The following is a 23,183-nucleotide window of genomic DNA, read 5'->3' on the forward strand; positions in this document are numbered from 1 at the left end:
CTCTACTGTAGCTTCTTCCTCCATTGTTGAGCTGGAAAACCCTAGAATTTAGGCGTCATCTCCGTTTTTCGTCGTCATTCTTCACAATTATCATATCATTCCAACTAGTTCGTTTGCTCAGGTACGTAATTGGCGTTTTTCGTCCCTAAATTTCTAATTCGTTGTAACATTACTCTGTTTGTTCTTGTTTCGTTTCTATAATTTGAATTTCATCTTCCTTTTGTTTGTTATTTTCAATTTAATTTTGTGTTTCCTCAAACTTGATGACGTTTTTGTTGTATTTCCAGTTTTGTTTGCTCATTCTTCACAATTATCATATTATTCCAATTATTTCCTTTGTTCGTACGTAATTGCTTTTTTTTTCGTCCTTATGTTTCGCCTTCGTTCTTATCTTACTCTGTTTGTTCTTCTTTTCGTTTATATTCTTTGAATTTCATCTTGATTTATTTGTTATTTTCGGTTTACTTTTGTGCTTCCTTAAAATTCGATGACGTTTTTGTTTGATTTCCAGATTTTCCCGCTCAAATCTCTGCGTATTCAATCCTCATTGCGATGTCCGTATGTTATTCTTCTTAATTTTGTACTTTCAGCGTATTCTGAAATCTCTGTGTATTCTCTCTTTATTTTGTGCTTTCAGCTTTCAATCACATGTTCGTTATACTTTTGGTAAATATTTTATGTTCATTGACGTTCTTATTTTGCTCAATATGTGATATTGTCTTCTACAACTGGTGATATTGTTTTGTTGATCTGTACCATTGTCTATTCACGTTTGTGATATTGTTTTTCAACTTCATGTGTGATATTTGTTCCAGTAGCGTGATATTGTTTTCCTGGATATGTGATATTGTACAGCACACGTGTGTGATATTGTTCCTGCAACATTCCTAGTGATATCGTTTTCCATCTTCATGTGTGATATTTATCCCAAACAACGTGATATTGTTTCCCTGGATATGTGATATTGTTCAGCCACTTGTGTGATTTTGATTTCCTTCATATCTTTAAGACTTTTTCTTGTTATTTTACATTTTACTTTTCTTGCCAGATCCTACAAGTAATGTCACTTCTTCTTCCTGTAATGATCTTCATGTCTCTGCCATTACGTCGTCAAGATAGTCTTGCTATTGTTGATTCTTCACTTACTTCTCTTTGTTGAACCACCCGATGCATCTAGTTCTACTCCACATGTTGAACAACATTCTGCTCCTTCTCGTGTGCATCAACTACTTTTGGACTCCACACCTGGTGGTAGTGAATTGTGGACAAGGAATGTTGCACCAGAGTTTAAACCTTATATTGGCCAGTTGTTTGGGACGTTGGCAGAAGCTATTAGTTTTTATGATGTGTATGCAGAAGCATGTGGTTTTGAACCTAGGAAATCTTCTCAAAAAGGGTCAGATCTCGGTGATGTGAAGTATAAATATGTTGTTTGCAACCGTGAAGGTTTTAGAGATCGTAAGAGGAAGGCTATTGTTTTAGATAGTGGAAAGGAGCAGGCAACTCCCAAGCCTTTTGATATCGTGGAACACTAAATTAACTAGGATTGGTTGTATTGCTATGATTGAGTTTCGCTATAATGGGGATGGTTATGTTGTTTTTCGCTTTCGTGAGTGGCATAATCACCGTCTTTGTTCACTTAGAAATCAACAGTTTCAAAAAAAACACAGGCACCTCCATCTTTACCATAAAAAGACAATTATTGATCATTCAAGGGTTAATCAAGGGCCAACAAGGGCATTTAGAAATGTCAAGGAATATGTAGATGGCTATGAGAATGTTGGAGCTCAACTGGTTGATTTTAAGAATTTTGGAAGGGATATCAAATGTTTCATAGGAGACCGGGATGCTCAACTGTTTGTTAACTATTTTGAGGATAAACGTGATACCAGTGAAGGTTTTTACTTTGCTTATGAGGTGGATTCTGGTAAATGCTTGGTTCGTGCGTTTTGGTGTGATGCAGAGTCTCGTAGAAACTACGCTTTGTTTGGTGATTACATTACTTACGATCCAACTTACAAGTTTAATAAGTATTGTATGCTTTTCACTCCTTTTATCAAGTAGACCACCACAAAAGGTCGATTACTTTTTGCTTCTCGTTGCTATTTCATGAGGATGAAGATTCTTTCACATGGGTCTTTCAAAAGTTCCTTGATGCTATGGGACAGAGCCACACTTATAATAATAAGCGATCGGTGTCTTTGGAATAAAGCTGGGTTTGCGTCTTTGTCTTCAAACATGCTAAGCGCAGATATTGCATGTGGCATATCATGCAAAAGGTTACCGATAAGGTTGGGCTGCAATTTCGAGAGAGACCGATTTTGTCGGCCGTTTGAATGCTATTGTTTGGGATGCTGAGTTAGAACCTCTTGAATTTGAAGAAAAGTGGTGTCAGTTGGTCAATGAGCATAATCTTGATGGTAATTCCTGGTTGTCAACCATGTTTAGAAAAAGGAGGAAATGGATCCCAGCTTATTTTCGTGATGTTCCTATGGGTTGTCTATTACGAACAACTCAACGTTCTGAGAGTCAGAATAATTTTTTCAAGCGTTTTGAAAATGCACATGGTACACTTGTTGAATTCTTGATGCGGTTTCAAAGTGCCATTGATGTACAGCGCCATACTCAAAAACAACTTGATAGAGACGATGATTGTACTCTTCCACAATTAGCGACTTCTCTTAAGTTGGAAGCTCATGCTTCCAAGGTTTATACAAATGCTGCTTTCTCAGATTTTCAAGTTGAAGCTTCTGCTTCTATTTGCTCCCTTAGTGTTGGTGGCTTCACACCACCTGCAAATGGTGTAGAATTAATTGGTATTGCTGATGCCAGATCACAGAAGACCTACCAAGTCGTCTACAATTCTCTAACGAATGACGCTGAATGTTCTTGCAAGTTGTTCAACAGGAAGGGTATTATTTGTAGACACATTATCTGGGTTTACTCGGAAAACAAGTTCACACTTTGCCCGATAAATACATTCTTATGCGGTGGACCAAGAATGCACATAAGATCCCTCTTTATGGTCCACTTGGTGAGTTAATCGAGGATTTTGATGCCACCGATTTACGAAAGATGGAAATGTGCAAGTTATGGTCGAGTTCTACGCAACCATCGGTGTGCTCAAGAATGTGTCTACGAAGGAGATCATCGATCTTGTTGACACCCTTAAACAATTCAGGGTGAAACTCAATCCGCAATCAGAGTCAATGACCAAAGAGCGGGAGTTGGAGATGCTTCTTGGGTGCGCTTCCTCAACGAGGTGAGGATTTTACCACCTCGTCAGGCAAAGAACAAGGGTAGCGGGAAGAGAATGATCTCCAAAAAGCAACAATGCATAGCTAAAGCGGAGAAGCCTAAAAGGCTTTGTCGTAATTGCAAACAAATGGCTCACCATGATAAACGAATCGTCCTAATGCTTTTGTACCTGATGCCGACAATAAGGTATGTTCACCATGAACAGTCTATGTATGAAACTTTTTATCTATGCTGTATGGTCACGAGTCAGAAACAATACCATATGTTATTTAAAATAATATCACATCTTATGCTAAACAGTATCACTATTTGACGATACCAGAATGTGATATTATTTGAGGATAACATAATATGTCAACACATCTGTCTTAACTTTCTTTTATATTTTCCTGGTAATTTTAGAAACAATACCACATACTGTTAGAAATAATATCACACTTTTGTAGTACACAAGATCCTTTGCTGAGGGTAACAGATCGTGATATTGTTTGTAATTGTTTAGATAGAAACAATATCACACTTCATTTGAAATAATATCACTCCTTATATAAAATAATATCACTGTTTCACCTTTTTGTGTTTTCAGGGTAGTTCAGATGAGGATGATGATGCTGATGATGGTTGATCGGTCGAAGGAGTTTTTGTTGATGGCGCTCATTAATTATAGCAGCAGAAAATAGACGACATTCTATATGACTAGTATATTAATATAGCCTACAACATTCATTAAAGTATAGATTATACTTTATTTTTTATAGAAAGTACTCGTACTCGGATAGTATTTGATTATTTTATTTGTCTCAGCTGTCTTGTTTTTGTATTTTGTGAAACTGAGAAACAATATCACACCTTACATTTATATATTTCACATCTTACTCTAAACAGTATCACTACATCAGTAGTACTATATATGCCTTTTGCTTTAAGATTTTCACATCTTGTGTTTTGTATGTTGTCAAAATATGGCAGTTCATAATATGGCAGATTTCTAACATAATATCAACTTGTGTACACAACAATATCACAACATAGTGAAAACAATATCAACGTAAGACTTAAACTAACATATTCATATTGTGATATTGTTTATACATTCAAGTGATATTGTTTAACATACTTGTGATCTCTTGAGAAGCAATATCAACCTCGTACACAACAATATCACAACATTCTAAAAACAATATCAACGTGAGATTTAACAATCCATATCCATAGTGATATTTAAAAGTAAACAGTGTGGTATTGTTTTAGCCCCGTGTGATATATTGAGAAGCAATATCACAACAACTATTACACAATATCACACCAAACGTGAAATAATATCACACTTTAGCATCGCTTAGATGACATCCAAAATAAGCATCAATACTTTACCATTATAAAAAGTTACCATTAAATTCGTTTTTAGTTTAATTAGCATCAGTTTTGTACTACCATTACATAGCCTTTAGTTTAATTACAACTTCGTTCTAACAAATATAGTAGTCCTAATTCCTTCCTCTTCCTCCGCGGTTCTTCGGATTTGCAACGGTCTTAATCCTACCACGTTTGTATGTTATCGGGCTCGTTCCTACGATTTTCAAAGATCTTTTCCTAATCGGCTCCTCTCAGTAAAGCATATCCATACCAACAGTCATTTATTATTTCTGGACACCTTTGTCCTAATTACTATCTATCTTTTTGTATATACAACTGTAAATTGTTTTTACCTTTTCCTAGGAGATTGCCGAAGAATTGGCAATTCTGTGTTAATAATCGGTTTCTTAGTACAATCCTCCTTTGTTTGTTTCCTAACATCTTCTTTATTTGTCTCCTCCACAACAACATCAGCATTCTCTTTTGTTTGAACTTCTGCCATTGGTACTTCCTCTTGCTGCTTCCCTTTCGCCTTTTCGTTGTTCTTCCTCTGTTGCTTCAATGTCTTCCATATTTCATCCTTCCCATCTGAAAATTCTTTTACTTTTTCGATCAAAGGTGTTCTGTTCTCATTTATGTCGCTAAAAGCAATGTCACGCCATTTCTAGCCGATAGTATCGCCTATACACTTTTTGGTTCAGGTCGGCTTCAAACATCATACCCTCATATCGAATCATGTGCATCATTAAGAAGTTCCCAGGACTCGTATTGTTCATCTCTGTCTTTTGCCAAGGGAAGTTGATGTTGACAACATCAAACGTTATTATATCATCTGCTCTTTCCACTTTCTTCTTTGCTAAGTAGTCACTCATGTGCTCCGCCTACAATATTACGGTTCACCATTAGTAATAACTTCACAAACACAAAAAATCCATTATTTCAATGTTACTATACAGCAAGCAATACTTTAAAGAACTATCAATTAATCATACCACCAAATCTGCAACTTTGTGTATTTGTGTTTGCTCCCGATCGGGTACTCTGTGTTGTCCAAAGACTTCCACTGTCTCGGTTTTGAAATTTATACAAACACAGAAATAATGCTCTTTCCATACCATTGGAATAAAAACCAGATCTGCTTTGCAGTTACAGGACTGTGTTTCTTCTAATGAATTCGTCCCATTCTTCGAACATCTTTTCTTTAATCAATTCCCTGTCTCCAGCTCCTTCGGTTTTAATTTCCTGTTTTGAATATATATGTTACAAGTCCTATTTTTGTTTTAAAGAGTGATTATATTTAAACAAACTAAATGGACAACTTACCATGTGTCGAATCCCAAAAAACATCACACTTGTTTCACATTTTTCTGTGTGCTCAATATGGTTCAGAATGAGGGACCAACATTCAATCACATTGCTACTGACATGCTCATTTGGAAGCAACGATAATATATCATTTCTGACAAGACATTGATCATTACTGAATTTGGCAACCACCTCACTGCTCCAAACATTAACACAAACCAAATTAAAATAGTGCACACAATATCACACTTCTCTAAAAACAATATCACATCCCTTAAGAAACAAAGATATCACAAAAATAGCAGTTATGATAAAATAAAAGTACCAACAAATTTAAATAGTGCAAACAATATCACACTACTCAAAAATAATATCACACTCTTCATGAAACAAGATCACAGAACATACTCTAATGGGAAATCGTGGTCGTCCAATAGGCGATAGTCAAGCACTTGTTTCCTCATGGTCAACATCTTTGCACAAAGTGATTTGTTAGCCTTCATAAACCTTGAGACGACCTCCACGTTAGAATCGCCACACCACGATTGTATGTGCTACCAAGGCCATCTCGATTTCCCCCTCCTACTCGCTTCCCACCACACTTTGGCAAACCATCTTCTACCACACCTACAACAATATTTATTTTTGTTATTTGAATATATAATGCTTATATATAATTAAAATAAGTCATTGTTGAAGAAGATAACCTGTTTTTTTTTTTGTACAGGAGTTTGAACATTCTTTTTCCCACCTTTCCCTCTCTTTCTTTTGCTTGCTTTCTTTCCTCTTTGCTACTAATTTAGGCAACAGTGTCCCTTTGATTGCATTAAGGTTTGTAACCTTCCTCGGGACTGACTCCTAAATTTATTTAAATCGCTCAACACAAGCGTGGCAAAATCTCCCCCCGTACAAATCGCCTCTTCTTTTCATCGTTCGATTCACATTTAAAATCTTCACCCACAAAAAACATCATGTGGAACATCATGAATAATCCACAATCCAGGTTCAACTCTTTTGTTTGCCAATCAAAGGCGACATTTGTCAGCACATAGTCCTGTACTTTCGCCCCACTTGCATAACCTTTACTGTTGAGGTAGTGCCCGTAAACAGCTCCCTGTTTATGTTTATAAAAAATACCTATCAAATTTCATTCTTTAGCTAACAAAAGCATTATATCCTTAGTTCTTATTTTTAAATATAGTACTTACAGTTAAATGAGCAAGGTGTACATGCTCCTCGTCCTCAAAATGTTCATAATCTCGGTTGTCCAAGTAGAACATTTTTTCCCTCTTGCTGTCAATACAGACGCAAATGTAGTGGTCTTGATATAGCAAAGGTATGAACACCTATAGAAATATTATATAGAAAATAACACTGTCATTCACAGACCATATCATACAATATCACAAGTACTGAATAACAATATCACAGAATATATAATACAGTATCACAACTAAAATAGCTACCTGATTTAAGAAACAATTTCAATACTTACTTCTGACAATATCAGATAATTAACTTAACAGTATTAGATAATTAACTTAACAGTATCAGAACTAAAAGTACTTTTAAATTCTTACCATATCTGAATTTAAATTCAAAGTGGTCATTTATATTGATTTGACCATGTATCCCATGTCCTCCATACTTCTTCCTTCAGTCTTGTCAGTTCATCAACATTTTCTTCATCTACCAATAAGATTTTCTCCATACCACCCTGTTTGTTTATAACAGAATTGATTAGTCGTGTTGACAGATTTTTCCACGTAATTTTAAAACACAAGGAACACATGAGGTTTATGTTTCCCATACCGAGTGGGCAAGGCCATAGAAAATCCTTGTCGGTCTGTTGCTGTCTTTTGGCGCCATTTCCAAGTGATTGAGCAATATTGCCCATGCCTCAATAACCACTGCTTCTATTTTAGTGTCAGGCAACAAAGACTCAATATCGCTCTTTGGTATGTTATGGTAAATACCAAAGTCACAGACAATCTCCCTGTACCATTTTCCAAAAAAATTAGCATATTAGTTTTTAAATTATTTTTATGCAGTAGATTAATTAATTTCTTAGATTCAAAAAATAAACTTACGTCTTCTTAATCGCATGATCTGTAAGGAAGCAATAATCCATTACTTCCTTCCGACGCTTCAAGACAGTCTCAAATAAATGGTCCTGTCTGAACATGAAATCTGAGACAAGTGCAGCATCCCTGTCTGGTAAACCACAGTCCATAGTACACCCCAAATTATGAGGTACCATATCTGCCGATTCAGGTATTTTGTTCATGCTGTCTGCATGCAACAAATAGTCATTGATGCTCCATGTTCTCTCTGTTTCCAACTGAACATTTGGAATAACCTCCTTCTTCTGAGACCCCACACTTTTATCATCATTTTTCTCCCCAGCCTCTTTTCCAGACTCCACGTTCTTATTATTCAGGTCCTCAACATCTTCTCCAATTCCCTCCTTAACATTTGTTACGTCCTCAACATTTGCTGCCTTCTCAACAGTCTTGGTCCCTCCTAAACCATCCTTTTTTACGGCCTCCTCATTCATTTCCTGAACCTTCTCAACAGTCTTGGTCCCTGCTAAACCAACATTGATTACACCTTCATCAAGCTGTGTCAACACATCTGTCTCCTCATTTATTTTTCCACACTGTTTTTCACCGTCTTCTTCATTTAGTGTATCACGATTCAACTCTTCAACGGGACTTCGTACTCCTACACCAATACTGGATATAACATCATTCAATTTTGAATTCATGTCATTATCCAGTCCATCATCTTCGTCTTCATCATCACCACTGCCCAAGTTAGTAACATCATTCATATCATCATCCTGTTGTTTGTCATCACATTCCAAGTCATCATCACCGCTTACAGATCTTTATCCGTACATCCACCGTATTTTTGTTCAATTCCTTGTCTTGCACTTTCAACATTTCAGTCCAAACATCAAATGCTTTGCATCCCTTCTTTTGCTTTCTTCATTTCATATGACCTCGCTATCAACATGTCCATCAAGTTATGATACCCAACATCTTTCATGAAAGGCGTTTTGAGTCTCCGTTGTCTTGTTTTCGATTCTCAACCTCTTCTTCAAAGACATGTTCTTTAGGATCAACATTTTCCGCACCATTTACCTTCGCACCAGCTTGTGTAGATGTAGTTGCTTCACCCATTGAACTTTTTGCTTTCATAGTGATCAGTTTTCTCATGTTACGTACATACCTACCTATGAACAATTCATTGTCCCTCTTCATACGTAGATAAATTTCATGAGCACGCTGCCAAATTACAAAATAAATATATTAAACACTAAAATAGACTCTTTGATAATAAGAACAAATGACACAATAATAAGGTTATTTAATATCAACTTTCATAACAATATCACAAATTTACTACAAATAATATCACACTAGTGCAAAAACAATATCATAACAATTTATAAATCAATATCACAACAATCTGTTATTCAATATCATTTGCTTTTCTAAACAATATCACAATTATCAATTAAGAATATCACAATATCATACAATATATCAAAAAATATCATATCTAAAATAATTATCAGAGTAAATGCTTTGATTCAATATCAATATCATAATAATATCACAGCAGACTCAAAACAATATCACACTAGTTCAAAAACAATATCACAATAATATTTTAATATCATAGCTAAAATAATTATCGCTTAGAATTTATTTCATTAGTGCTTACATCCATTGCCCTTGCTCTGATTTGTTCATCAGTTTCAACACCACTAGGCAACTTCACCATCATATACCCCTCTTTTGCTTCCACTTCAGCTTCATGATCAGACGTCTGAGTCAGTAATATCTCTGGAGCTGCTGAAGAATATGGTGTTTTTTTAGGGACTTCTTGTTGTCGACGATGGGGTCTTGAATCTTTGATATTGGAGCATTCCCCAAAGATCCTGTTTTTTTCTCATCATCCACTCTCTTTGACAATTTTTTATCGTCCCAATGTTGGATGAGTGGTAAAGTGTGTTCCAAAACATCACCCTTGAAATCAAACCTATGCATATATGCTAGCATAATAACTATTACGCATCCACCGACAACTGACTTTCCCCCTTCTTTGAACACCCTAACACTTCTAACCATTTCCTCAAATACGTATTCACACCAATCAAATTGGCTTATCCTTGTCACATGCTCAACAGCCTTTACCAGTTTCAAATCCAGAGATTTATTTGAAGACGGTGCAAGGAAAATAGACATCTTTGTAAATTACAAACATTCTTTTAAATTCATCCCCGCATCATTACATTCCATCGTCTTTCATGCACATCTTTGACCATAATTGGAGTCGAAGTACTCTCCAATCCAAACTTTGCCCTCCATGCATTTTTCACTTTGTGTCTCATCACAAGCGGTGGTGTTTCCCATGTGAGCGACGTCCACTTTCCGACCTTGTCGAGGAAGTTGAAATATGTCATGCACATCGTCTTTCGTCAACAGAAATCAAATTTCTTTGTTTTGAACATGTTGCTTGTGTGATCAAATGCCTTCAAGAAGATTTTCGAGAATTCCATGTGGAATTTTTGTTAGTTTCAACTCTAACAATCCACCAAAGCCAACATCATAAACAGCCTTCCTTTGTTCTTCATTTAAGTTGGCAATCAACTCAACCAATTTCAGTGGCCTACATTTAGTTTGAAACGGTTGCACCTTCTTCTTTTCGATCTCAGGCTGCTCTACCTCTGCATCCTGTACCACCAATTCGGCATCTTTGTTTCTATCAGTCTTTGATTTCTTTTTTGATGGTTGGCCCTTTTTTTTTGTTGACGGCAGGATGCTCTTCAATTTCATCTTGTACCACCATTTCACAAGGTTTACTTTTATTTTCATTACCATTTTTTGACCTCTTGCTTGGTTGTTCAACCTCATCATTTTTTGATCTCCTCTTTCTTGTGTATGTTTTTTCGAGTTGTTTTGAAGTCACAAGTCCATTCTGTTGAATCAATATCACACTTCATTAGACATAATTTCACACCTTATTCAAAACAACATCACTATTGTATGTCACTTTGGTAATAAGTATTTTAAAAGGAGTATACGATTTTGTATTTTTGTAAACACTATCAATAATAGAACTACACAAAATTCATGAAGATTCAAGTACCACTAATATTGATTCAATATCGGACCATACAAGTAACAATATTACAAGTTTGTCTTCCTCATTGCCAACACATATATCAACGTTATTCATTGTCTTGAATGAAACTCACAATTCATGGACCTCATTGTCAAACAAATTCAATTCAATGTTATGAAATTGTACTCGTTCACATTTAACCAAACGTTTAACCCTAATTTTCGCGATTCAAACAATTTGCAACCGTTTTTTTGACAAATTCACAATTTTGAACTTTCAATGTCACAATCGAACAGTGTTCAAACGAATAATTAAACGGTTTATTATGTTAAACAGTTTGTTAACCCGTTGTAACCCTAATTTTTCACAATTAAACAATGTCGAACTTTGAATATCACAAATAAACAATGGAACAGTGTTTAAACATAAATTTCTTCATTGAATATGTTAAAACCTATTCTTAATTGATAAAAACAGTACGAAATACTTATTTTACAGTTCGAACAATGTCGAACCCTAATTTGACGCAGTCGCACAATATTCAACGCTAATTTAGCAGATTTAAAGAGGAAAATATGCAATTTCAACTCAATAAAAAAACATTCAATTAACAACTACGAAGTTGTACAATTATATGAAAATTATTGGAAATTAACGAAGTTTATCAATAATTTTGATACTTAAACTAACAAATACTCGATTTTAACAATGATTTCACTAAAATTGAAGTCCTCGAGAGAATTAAGATAGAAATTGTACCTGATTTTCAGTGAAAATGCAATTGAATTGAACAATGATTAGTATTTTCCCGTAAATTGTTGTTGATTCGCGTTAATAATCAGGAATTTTAGTGGTTTTTTGAGTTTTTAGAGAGAGAAAGTGAGAAGTTTAAAAATCAAGCATTGCTTGCGATTATGAATTTCGAAAGGCGTGCGTGTCTGTTTTGTTACCTTTTTTTTTAAGTGATATTGTTTAGTTTAATGCGCGATATTGTATCCGTTACTCAATCCTCAAATATTTAGGGGTTCTCACCGGATCCCGACTCTATATATATATATATATATATATATATATATATATATATATATATATATATATATATATAAAATAGGATCATATGAGTTCGGTATTATTGGTGAGTTACCCCTATGAATCTGGACCATTGATCTAATCTAAGATGGATGGCTAAAAATAAATCTTACTTAACCTATAAAAACCCACTTTTCTCTCAATCTCCCTCATTATTACAAAAAATCACTCTCTCTCTCTCTCTCCTCCTTCCACTTCTAAAAATTCAGAACAAAAAAAAAGAATACGTATAAATTCTTAAATTCAAGCTTCATAAAATTCTCTCAAGTTGCAGGCTACAAATCGTAAAATTCATCATCAATTAACGAGATTTCGTCGTCTCTTTCGCCTCATCCTTGTATTTTTCTTCAGTTTCATTATAAGTAAGTACTAATTTTGTTTTTCTAGATCTGATTTGTGTGTTTTCATTATCGCTCTTATCTAAAATCCGTTTCATTTTCGTTAATTCGTTGTATATCCGTTTGTACTTATGTCTTTGTTGTTAAATTACTTGTTCTCTCATTTTTTTTTTCTATTGTATTACTTTAACCAAGTTATTGTATTATTCAAACTCAGTTATTGTATTTTGTAGTTACTTTTTGTTTGCTATGTTAGAATATATTCTGTTAATAATAGTTATTGTATTGCTTTAACCGAGTTATTATATTATTCAAACTTAGTTATTATATTATTTTACTTAGTTGTTTCAAATTAGAGTTGTTGTAAGATGGTGTCTTCTTATATAATATGTTTAAGTTGATTATAATAATATTACATCTCAATTATTATATCGTTTAACTTAGTTATTTCAATTTGGAGTTATTATTGTGGTCTTATATAATATGCTTATAGTCGGTTATAATACTATGCTTTATTTCTGTAAAATATGCAGTTATTTTATAGTGGTTTTACGGTTATTTCAATACTTATAGGTAGTTATTGTATATCAGTTACATGGTTATTTGTAACTTACCCCATTTTTGTTTTTATTTCTTTCAGTGAGCTTTCATTGTCTGCTGGTTCAATCCTCATCAATAGGCAAGACATGGTTCTCGTTGGGAAGAAATATCGGTGGAAGAAACGTGAAAACAACGGCAAAACACGGCTTTCGTTGGAAGAAATACTTTTAAATGTTGTATTAGAGATAAATATATGTAATATATGTGATGTTACTATTGTTAGATGTATTATTTGAAATGCTTAGATGTAATTATGATGATGCTTAGATATAACTTGTTAGAGATGTTTAAGTGTAATGTGTTGTAAACAAAATAGTTATATAATCAAAGTAAGTTGTTTTTTTAACCTTGTCATATATTAGTATTTCATTTTAATTTTCAGATTTTGGTAATGCATTAACCAATTTCAATTATTGATTGAACGAAAATGACTAGTTATGCAATTAAACAATATGAAAACAAACTCAAGATAGAAATTTGAATATATTTGAGTTTCTTCCCAATACAATAACACATTTTACTCATTATAATAACTGGGTTTTTACATTACAATAACTACAAATACCAGAGTTTTACATTACAATAACTGGGTTCTTACATTACAATAACTGAGTTTCTACATTGGACTAAGTACAAATACTAGACTTCCTATATTACAATAACAGATTTTTCTACATTACAATAGTTGAGTTTCTACATTACAATAACCGAGTTACTCAATTAAACAAAATGATAACTAACCAAAAAAATGAACAAGTATATATACAAATTTTTCCATTGAATGTCAATTATTCGCATCTATCATGATTCAACCTGCAAATCATCATAAAGCAGAATATAACTTAACACCTAAAAAGTAATTGGATTGTAAAATAACTGGATTGTAAAATAACTATAACTGACGAGGGAATAACTGAATCACATATAGAATAACTGACTTTATTCATCATAATAACGGAGTTTCTACATTACAATAACAACAAATACCAGAGTTGCAGAAAGTTGACTATATTTGAGTTGCAGCTCAATACAACAACATGAGTTATACATTACAATAACTGAGTTTCTACATTAGAATAACTATCAATACCAGAAAACATTATTCTCAGTAAACAACTGAGTTAACTATAAAATAACTACGTTTCTTTATTACAATAATTGTGTTTCTACATTAAAATAACTATACACAGCAGAGAACATTATTCTTAGTAAACAAGTTATTTTATTACACTAACGTAATTATTCTATCATACAACATCAGTTATTCTATTACACGACGTCAATTATTCCATGGAGCATCAATTATCCCTGTTCAACGTCATTCCACCTGAAAATTACAAAAATAATGAAATCTTATCAGAATTTGATGTAATCAACAAATTTTCTGTTGAATTCGTTATTTACTATTGTTATTAATCATGAAATCGTAAAAAGACAGGAATATGATGAGTATTTGTTATTCTCATCTTGTTTTTAAAGAAAATCGCGGAAAAAAAGAACGCAAAAATCTGATTAGTATTTGTTTTTTTGATTCTCCAATAGCTACGAAAATCACTGAAATTATTCGATTATTAGCTACGAAATTGTAACATATTCATACCTTCGTTTTGATTTGATATGTTAGGGTTTTCCGAAATTTCATTCTTAATTGAAGAAAAAACTGATTGTTTCAATTAAAGTAATTGAATTTGTGAACGAATTTGCTGTAATCGATTGGAATCACAAAAAAAAATGGGAAGAATTGATGAGATTGTTGATGAATCTGAAAGATTTTGATTGATTTTGTTGATGTTTTTGTTTGTAAAGAGAGAGAAAGGAGAGAATGGTGGAGAAGGAGGTACGTACTACGACGATGAATTGTTTGTGTGAGCAATTAATTTTAATTTGTTAATCAATTGTATATATACGTGGGGGTAACTCACGAAAAGTGGCCAAGATCCGGTGATTTTGATTGATTTTGTTGATTTTTTTGTTTGTAAAGATAGAGAAAGGAGAGAATGGTGGAGAAGGACGTACGTACTGCGACGATGTTTTTGTTTCGTGAGTTTGCCACTTTTCGTGAGTTTAAAAAGGACAGGACGCCCCATTGAGGTACTAGGTGGCTCGCGCCTCAATGGGCCTCCTCCTTAGCATCCAAGCAAACTCAACCGACCTACCACCCTACATTTCTCTATAAATACCCATCTTCACACACTATAATACTTACGTGAGCATCCGCCCCCTCACATCTCCCTTAAACTTCTAGACTCGACTTCCTAAGTCCCAAATCAACACGTGCTTTTGACCTACTGATTGAAAACACAAGCCTTACATATTTGTTTGGTACCGTCGCCGTGCATTTGACCGACCTATTAGACCAAATCAACACATTAATCGACATCTTTTTCAACAACGTATTTTCAACATATTTTCAAAACAAAATCCTTTTTTAAGGCACTCTTTTAAACTTTTTTTGATACCGAGTAGTCGCATAACGAGAAAACCGTCTATAAAGCCGTCTACCTCGTAAACATCATGACATGTAAGTTTGAGGGTGTAAACAATTCACTTATTTCATGTCTTTACAATTTTTATGACTTTATAAAAATGAACAATGCATAACATGATCCAAAATACGGATTGATCGAGCCAAAACCGGATTTTGACTGGAGACAAAGGCTGGTAGTCACCCCTACCAATCTCACACCTCTTATGGGGTCCCTGGTCAGAATCAAAACGTGTTTGTGCTCGTCTTCCCTCTATTTCATTTCTTATTTGCAATCGGTTTTCACCATTTCAAATACTTCAAATCATTTTTACAACAAGCATTTTTAACCATAAATCGTAATCCCCTCTGGTTCCTTATACCATAACGGTTTAATCCGTGACTCGATGATATTATTTGGTTAATTACATTTTAAAAGGTATTCTAACACTCTTCCCTTTTATTTACCATTGTTCTCATTTATTTACACTTGCAAACATATTCGTCATAATTCATAATCATCCTTGGTTCCTTATACCATGTCGGTTTAATCCGAGTGCGATAATAAATATTGACTAATTACAAATAAACGAACTTAACATATTTAGTTCATATCAAACATTTCTCTTTATTTTATTTTATTTTTATCCTTGTCTTGACCATAATGGATATCACCCTTGGTTAAAATAAACACCATGTCGATTTAATTCGAGTACGGTGATAAAACGGTTAAGCACACACATTCTATATTTATCTTTGTAAACTACACTTTTTAAACATGGAAACCCGACAACGAATATTACTAAAATAATAGTAATTACTCCGAGTCATGCAAATAATACAAGCAAATCATTAAACAAAAAAGCGGTCATGATGACCTTTTCACCAAAGGCGTTTTTTAACGACCTTTTAAAACGGTTTTTCATAACCTTTTTAATAATCAGGAGAGGTCCCGTGGACTGCCCTATGGCTCGCTCCCCAAGGAACCTCCTGTTTCCTTTATTTAAAATCTGAACAAGGCTTGTTGCCTCGCCGTATGGCTCGCGGTTTCCTGGCACTATTCTGTTTCGCTTTTGGTACTTGTCTAGGACGATCCCTGTAATACTACGGATTTTATTAAGTTGCATACTCGACCGAGTAGGCTCTACTCGGCCGAGTAGTGTTAATTGTAGGGTCTGTTTTGGTTCTGCCGAGGAATACTCGGCCGAGTATGGGAATACTCGACCGAGTAGAGGATACTCGGCCGAGTATAGCTTTACTCGACCGAGTATCCGGTCTGGCGAGTGTTGTTTTAGCGGTTTGATGCGGGAGTGTTTAGGATTATTTTATATTTCACGTCAGTTTCTAAAACGTCATTTTAACCCTAATAATTTTACGATTACCTTAAGTACTCTCTAATCACTCCCTAATCATCCTCTAATCTCGTGTGTGTGCAATCGTTGTGACCTTTACGTGCAATCTCGCATTCTACTGTTGGTAAGTTCATTCCCTATGTCATTTATGTTTTATTGGGACTACTGTATGTTTGGAATTAGGGAATAAATGGGGGATGGTTCAGTATGTAATTGTGTTATGTGATTATTTTATAGGAGAAGACTTCGTAGAGGAGCCTTTCTGATTGTCTGATCTACATTCTACTGTTGATTGCTAAGGTAGGGTTTCCTACTCAGTTTTAGTGTTAATTGTTATGGCATGATTATATCGTGATTATTGTTAACTGCTGATCAACAGAGTATGGGCGTTGTTGTGACGGTGTGGGTGTGGAGAGGTTGTGACAGCTGTGATGCCGTGTGTTGTGATTGTGGTGGAGTCACTTGCGGGAGTGGCTTCACACCCTAGTTCGCCCTCCGTGGAACCCGCCAAGGTAGGGGATGTGCACATTAAGGGACAGGGATTTGTTTTAGTCGCTCGTTGATGAGCCGGACTTGGTGGGATCGGTTGCGGTCACCCACTGGCGGCGTGGATTACCTGTTGCGATGGGTAATCTGGCAGGGCTACACACTTTGGTGTGTAGTCGGTTACTGATACGGCCTAATATATAGTCTTTTTGGCCTATTTCAGCACGTATTTCTATGCTTTTCTATACTATTTTTATAGTATTTTGCCCCGAATTGGCTACTTTGGTGTATTTTGTCCTTTTTGTAGGAATGATCGCGAAAGTGGTGGAACCATACTCCTTTCCGTCCTTTTTGCATGCATTTAGAGGAGACGGAGTTGTCCCAGAGTGAGATACTGCATTTGGAAGCGTCATGGCACGCATTACGAGGCATTTGGGTGAAGGCGTGAGCTGAATTGAAGATAAAAGTACTCGATCGAGCTATCCCTTGGTCGATCGAGTGATTTCTAGACCCCCTGGTACTCGATCGAGCTATCCCTTGGTCGATCGAGTAAGCTGCACATGACCAAGTCCTCGATCGAGTAAGAAGATGGTCGATCGAGGGACTTCTGCTGAGATGATGGTCGATCGAGTGGTTTAACCCACTCGATCGAGAGGTTTTCGACGTTATGGGCTTTAATCAATCCATGCTTTACTTATTTCCGCATAAACTCTTGGTTGTTTTGGCTATTTAACCTATGATTTACTAGGTTAATAGCATCTCCTTTTTATTATATTTTACACTAGAAAACTATCAAACCCTTAGTACGTAGCTTTGCCTTCACTGTTACTTTTATTTTCGGATTATTGGCTGCTCGGATTCAGTGTTCTTTACGCCGGATTCGCTCAGATTGTAATCTTCCCTTTCTCTTTATTATTAATAATCACTTGTTGCTTTTATTTCTTGTTGATGTTATCATTCTTCCTTGCCCTAATTTCCGTTATTGCATTTTATTATTACTTCATTATGTCTTCTACTGGAAATTTATTTGCTGTTAGATTAATTACGAACATGAGTAGCTAAACCCCTTTCATGTTGGGATTAGGGAATCTGCGGTAGAAAATGACGATGTAGTGAATGAATTAGATGAACGATAAGAGACTCATCACTATAGCAATTTAACTGTAATTCCCGACCTAGTTGAGTGCACGCTTCTATGTCACCCATTAAATCGCTACAATTAATCCTGGATCAAAAGATTGGACCGAATAGGCCTGCTATAAATGATGACTTGCCCTAATAAGGACGAAAGTTAAGTTAGTGGTATTTTAGGATAGGAAGTGGACCGAAAGGACCTTCTAACATCCGTCTCACATTAGTTCGTCTGAGTCATTCACTGCCGAGTTGTTGGGTTACCGTAGTGAACCGAATTCCCGACATGTCCCTCTCTTATTGATAGTTCTAAATTATTTTCCTGCTCTTACTGCTCTCTACTTTATTTCTCTTCCCCTTAATTCTCGTAGTTTAGGAACCAAAATTCAATCAACACCAATTGTTACCATAGGATTAGAAATAGACAGTTATAATTACGTTACCTCCCTGTGGATTCGATACTCGACTGCCTCTACTACATTTTAGTTGAGACCGTTAGGTTTTATCTTTGATAGGGTTGCGATAGCCGTGTCAAATTTTGGCACCGTTGCTGGGGAGGCAATTGTTCAATTTACTAGCTGTTTTATTTTTAATTCTTCTTTTAGTTTAAGGAACATCGTTCCTTAGACTATTCTTACACTTGTCTGTAGTTTCTTCTTATGCGCAGGTCGCAGGGTGGTCCACTACTACCGTTCAATCCTGAGATTGAAAGATCCTTGCACGTAAAGAGGAGACTATTTCAAGAACAACAGGTAGAGGAAGAGTCTGGTTCTAGTTCTAGCTATTACGAGAACGAGCTTTTCGAGGAGAATCCACCGTCTTCTCCAGTTTCCAATTCATCAGTTGAATCTATTACTTTCCCAGATTTTCCCGAAATGACTGAGGAAGCAACCATTGCTAGTCACTCCGAGCCCACGGCTGACAATCTCTATAAGGGGTTTGCCTTACCAGGGGAGGCAAGAAAATTCGAACCAAAGCCTGCCTATATTAGCATGATCGAGAGAAATCAGTTCGGAGGAGCTGCCATGAAGATGCAGCGCAGCATATGGAGACTTTTATTGATTATCTGCTGCTCCATACCTCCTCCCACCGGCGTGACACCGATCGGATAAAAGAGACCATGTTCATCTTCTCACTCCGCGATGCTGCAAGGGAGTGGTATAGGGATTTGGACCGAGCCGCTCACGGTATAACGATCGGAGTTCACCGGCTTTAGCGTTCTATAAGAAGTACTTCTCTGCATCGAGGACTATCGCCATTAGAGCTCAGATAACGAGCTTTAAACAAGGGCCTGACGAGAACTTTCATGAGGCATGGCTTCGATTTAAGAAACTAGTGCGAACCATACCGCACCACGGTTTCGAAAAGTGGAGCTTGTGCAACCATTTTTACAATGGTTTATATGACGATCAGAGGGCTATTTTAGACGCTGCAGCCAATGGTCGATTTGCTGACAACTTGGGAGCGACCAAGGGATGGAAGATCATAGACGATTTGGCCACTCATAAGGCCGAATATGGGAATTCAAGAGGAAACCAACGGAGAGCCGCTGAATCCTCCTCAGTAGCTGCATTAGAAGCCCTTACCGCGAGGTTTGACAAGTATGAACTAGGGGGAGCTCTCAAGGGAGGAATGTACCAGGTTAATGCTATGACAGACGGTCCTTTCATCTGTACAAGGTGTGGGGGAGATGGACATGTCTCTGATTATTGTCCTAGTCCTTATGAACAGTGTGCTGCCTTTCAACATTACAGGCAGAATAACGCTTATTACGAGCCAAATGTCCATCCCAATTTGAGGTGGACAAGCCAAAACGTGCTCAATCCTACTCCTCCTCCGAATCAAGCGCAAAGAACCGTATATCCCACCGCATAAGAACCAACAAGGCTATCAGAAGCCTCCGTCTTTCAACCCTCCTAACCAAGGTGCTTCGTCATCTAGTGGGGTGAGTGAGATGGGTGAGTTAAAGTCCATGATGCAGTCCATTGCAAAGAAATTACAACAAAAGGACACGACATTCAAGGCACTTGAGACTCAAGTTGCCCAACTTGCTGCAAATCAATCTTCGAGGAAGCCGGGTCATTTACCGACTCAAAATGAGAAGAACCCAAATGAGACGGTAAATTTGATAGAATTGAGAAACGGTCTTTCTTATGAGGGACCGTGAAGAAATCGGACCAAGATAGTCAGAATCGATGATGAACGATGTTCGCCAAGAAAAAGGGCTCACGACAAAGGAACTGCTCGATCGACTGAAGGATGGTGTTCGATCGAGTGAAAATGGTGAGGAAAACCCTCGATCGAGTGGTTTCTCTGCTCGATCGAGTGAACAGGAAATTGAGGATGGTCGATCGAGTGGTAATGTTACTCGATCGACTGATTTTGATGAGGAGACTGCTCGATCGAGTGAGCACATTGCTCGATCGAGTGATATTGATGACGGGAAGCTTATTCGAGAGCCTGCTAGTGCTCGTTTAAGCGAAGAATTACCGGAAAGACCTCGTTCGAGAGGTAAGAAGCGTTCAAAGGATACGGAACTTGCTCCGGAAGACACTTTGGAGGCGAGAAACAAGGGACTCGAGATACCAATCACGGTTCCCTTCCCGAGGCGGCTGCAGAATACCAAGGTTAATCAACAGTTTGGCAAATTTTTTGAACTTTTGAAGAGCTTGGAAGTTTCCGTGCCGTTCACCACTTTGATTGTTGACTAAGGTACCCTCTTATTTAAAGTTCATGAAAGAAATTTTAGCACGTAAGAGGGCTATTAATGATAATGAGACTCGTAGCTTTAATCGAGGTGGGGTCACCCTATTTCAAAATAAGTTACCCCTAAGCAATCGGACCGGGTAGTTTTTCGATCCCGTGTCACATCGGTATCCAATTGATTGATAACGCGCTATGCGATTTAGGCGCTAGCGTAAGTGTTTTACCTTTGTCTCTAGCCAAGAGACTTGGTTTAAAAAAGCTGAGTTGTACCAATATGACTGTTCAGATGGCCGACCGTAGTCTATCACGGCCACTAGGTGTAGCAGAAGACGTACCTGTTCAGATCGGGAAGTTCTTTATTCCCGTCGATTTTGTCGTCTTAGAGATCCCCGAAGATGCACACACCCCTATTATTTTAGGGAGACCATTTTTGTCCACTTTGCCCATGCAGAATAGACGTCGGGGAAGACTTTGACCTTCCGGGTAGGGGATGAGGAGCCGATTTTCATCGGTCCAAGTTCCGGAGGGCTCCCATGCAAGCTCGGCCTTGCAATGCCCTCTCTTCTCGTTGACCCTATTATTGACACTCCGGATGAAAATTTAGAGGATATTCTTTGTTATTGCTAACCCTCCGCCTCATCCGAGAGCAAGAAGGAGGGAAGTTCGTCTGTTTTCCTTGCTGCAGGTACAGATGAGAGCAAGAAAGGAGCTGTCAAGGGACATGGCGCAACCATTATCAATCAAACTGGAGCCCATGATGCCAAAGAAGATGACAAAGGAGCGAGAACAAAGAAAGTTCGAACTTACATAGATTGGAACTACATTCCTCCTACTGTCGCAACTGGTGATTCAAGTTCATGGAAGATGAAGAGGTCGGTCGATATCGGCGAGGTGACGTCCTCCCAATCGAGAAGCCCACAAAGGGGCTACTGAAAGTTGATGAGAATTAAACGGGGAAATGCCCCGTGTAACAAATTGTAATAGACAATTTGTTGAATTTCTTTTAACTTTGTTTTATTACGTTTTAATTAGGACAATTAGTTAGACAATTTCTAGCATAGACTAAGACTATAGACTGTGTTTTCTGCGTATTTGGTATTTCGGGATGTGTTTGGATGTGTTTTATGCAGGTTTGGGGAAGTTTCACGCACTTCGAGGAAGTAAAAGACGGAAATCCAAAAGTCTACAAGAGGAAATCCTTGATCGAGTACTTTTTGTACTCGATCGAGTGGAATTTGGCTCGATCGAGCTGTATGGTTACTCGATCGAGAAAGGCCACAGAGGAACTGGTCGATCGAGGGGATGCTTACTCGATCGAGCAGCAGGGACATCAAAACTCCTCGATCAAGTGACTTAAAATCACTCGATCGAGTGAATGAACAGTGGACACGGGAGTTCCCTTTCTTAAAACTCTTATTTTCCTAATTCTACTTTTATTTCACCCTAATTCCGTCTAAACCCCTCCCTAATTGCGATATTCACTCCCCCAAATCCCCAATTTTTCTGCCCAAATCACCAAATCCGTCACCTACATTCCATTACTAGCACTTTAACCTTCAATAGCCCCTTATTTTACTCTCTATTTGTGTTCATCTTCCCGGTATTTAAGGGAAATTCGGGTTTGCGGGTTTGTTCGATTAAAATCCGCCTTTTTGCTTGTTTATTTGAAGTTTAATTGCTATTATAGGATCATCATCATCAAGTAAGTGTTTCATTCACACCCCTTGCATTTTCTCTTTGATTAATTCGAATTTCTTGAGGTGATTTTGAATTAGGGTTCGAAAAATCCATGTTTAGTCGAATCTTTTCGATTTAATTGTATTTATATACCCTTAATTAGCTTGCTTGATGATCTTATCCCAATCCCTCACTGTTTCTGCTTGTTTATTCGAAAGTTGCGCGAGATTTCCGCGATTGGGGTTCCTGAGTCGAGTTTTTCGATGTCAGACGGTCTTATGCTGT

At 36.7% G+C, this 23,183-nt stretch overlaps 1 protein-coding gene across 1 annotated transcript; it reads left to right on the top strand.

The window, feature by feature from the left end:
* The first annotated feature begins 1,560 nt into the window (after nucleotides 1-1,560).
* Nucleotides 1,561-3,883, top strand: LOC141586031 (protein FAR1-RELATED SEQUENCE 5-like). Its single transcript, XM_074407130.1, has 5 exons — nucleotides 1,561-2,035; nucleotides 2,292-3,034; nucleotides 3,182-3,444; nucleotides 3,705-3,744; nucleotides 3,845-3,883. Exons 1-5 carry the CDS (start codon nucleotides 1,561-1,563, stop codon nucleotides 3,881-3,883), a joined length of 1,560 nt encoding a protein of 519 aa, XP_074263231.1.
* The last annotated feature ends 19,300 nt before the right edge of the window (nucleotides 3,884-23,183 follow it).

Source organism: Silene latifolia, chromosome 1 (assembly GCF_048544455.1).
Source record: "Silene latifolia isolate original U9 population chromosome 1, ASM4854445v1, whole genome shotgun sequence".
In the NCBI taxonomy this organism is placed as follows: Eukaryota; Viridiplantae; Streptophyta; class Magnoliopsida; order Caryophyllales; family Caryophyllaceae; genus Silene; species Silene latifolia.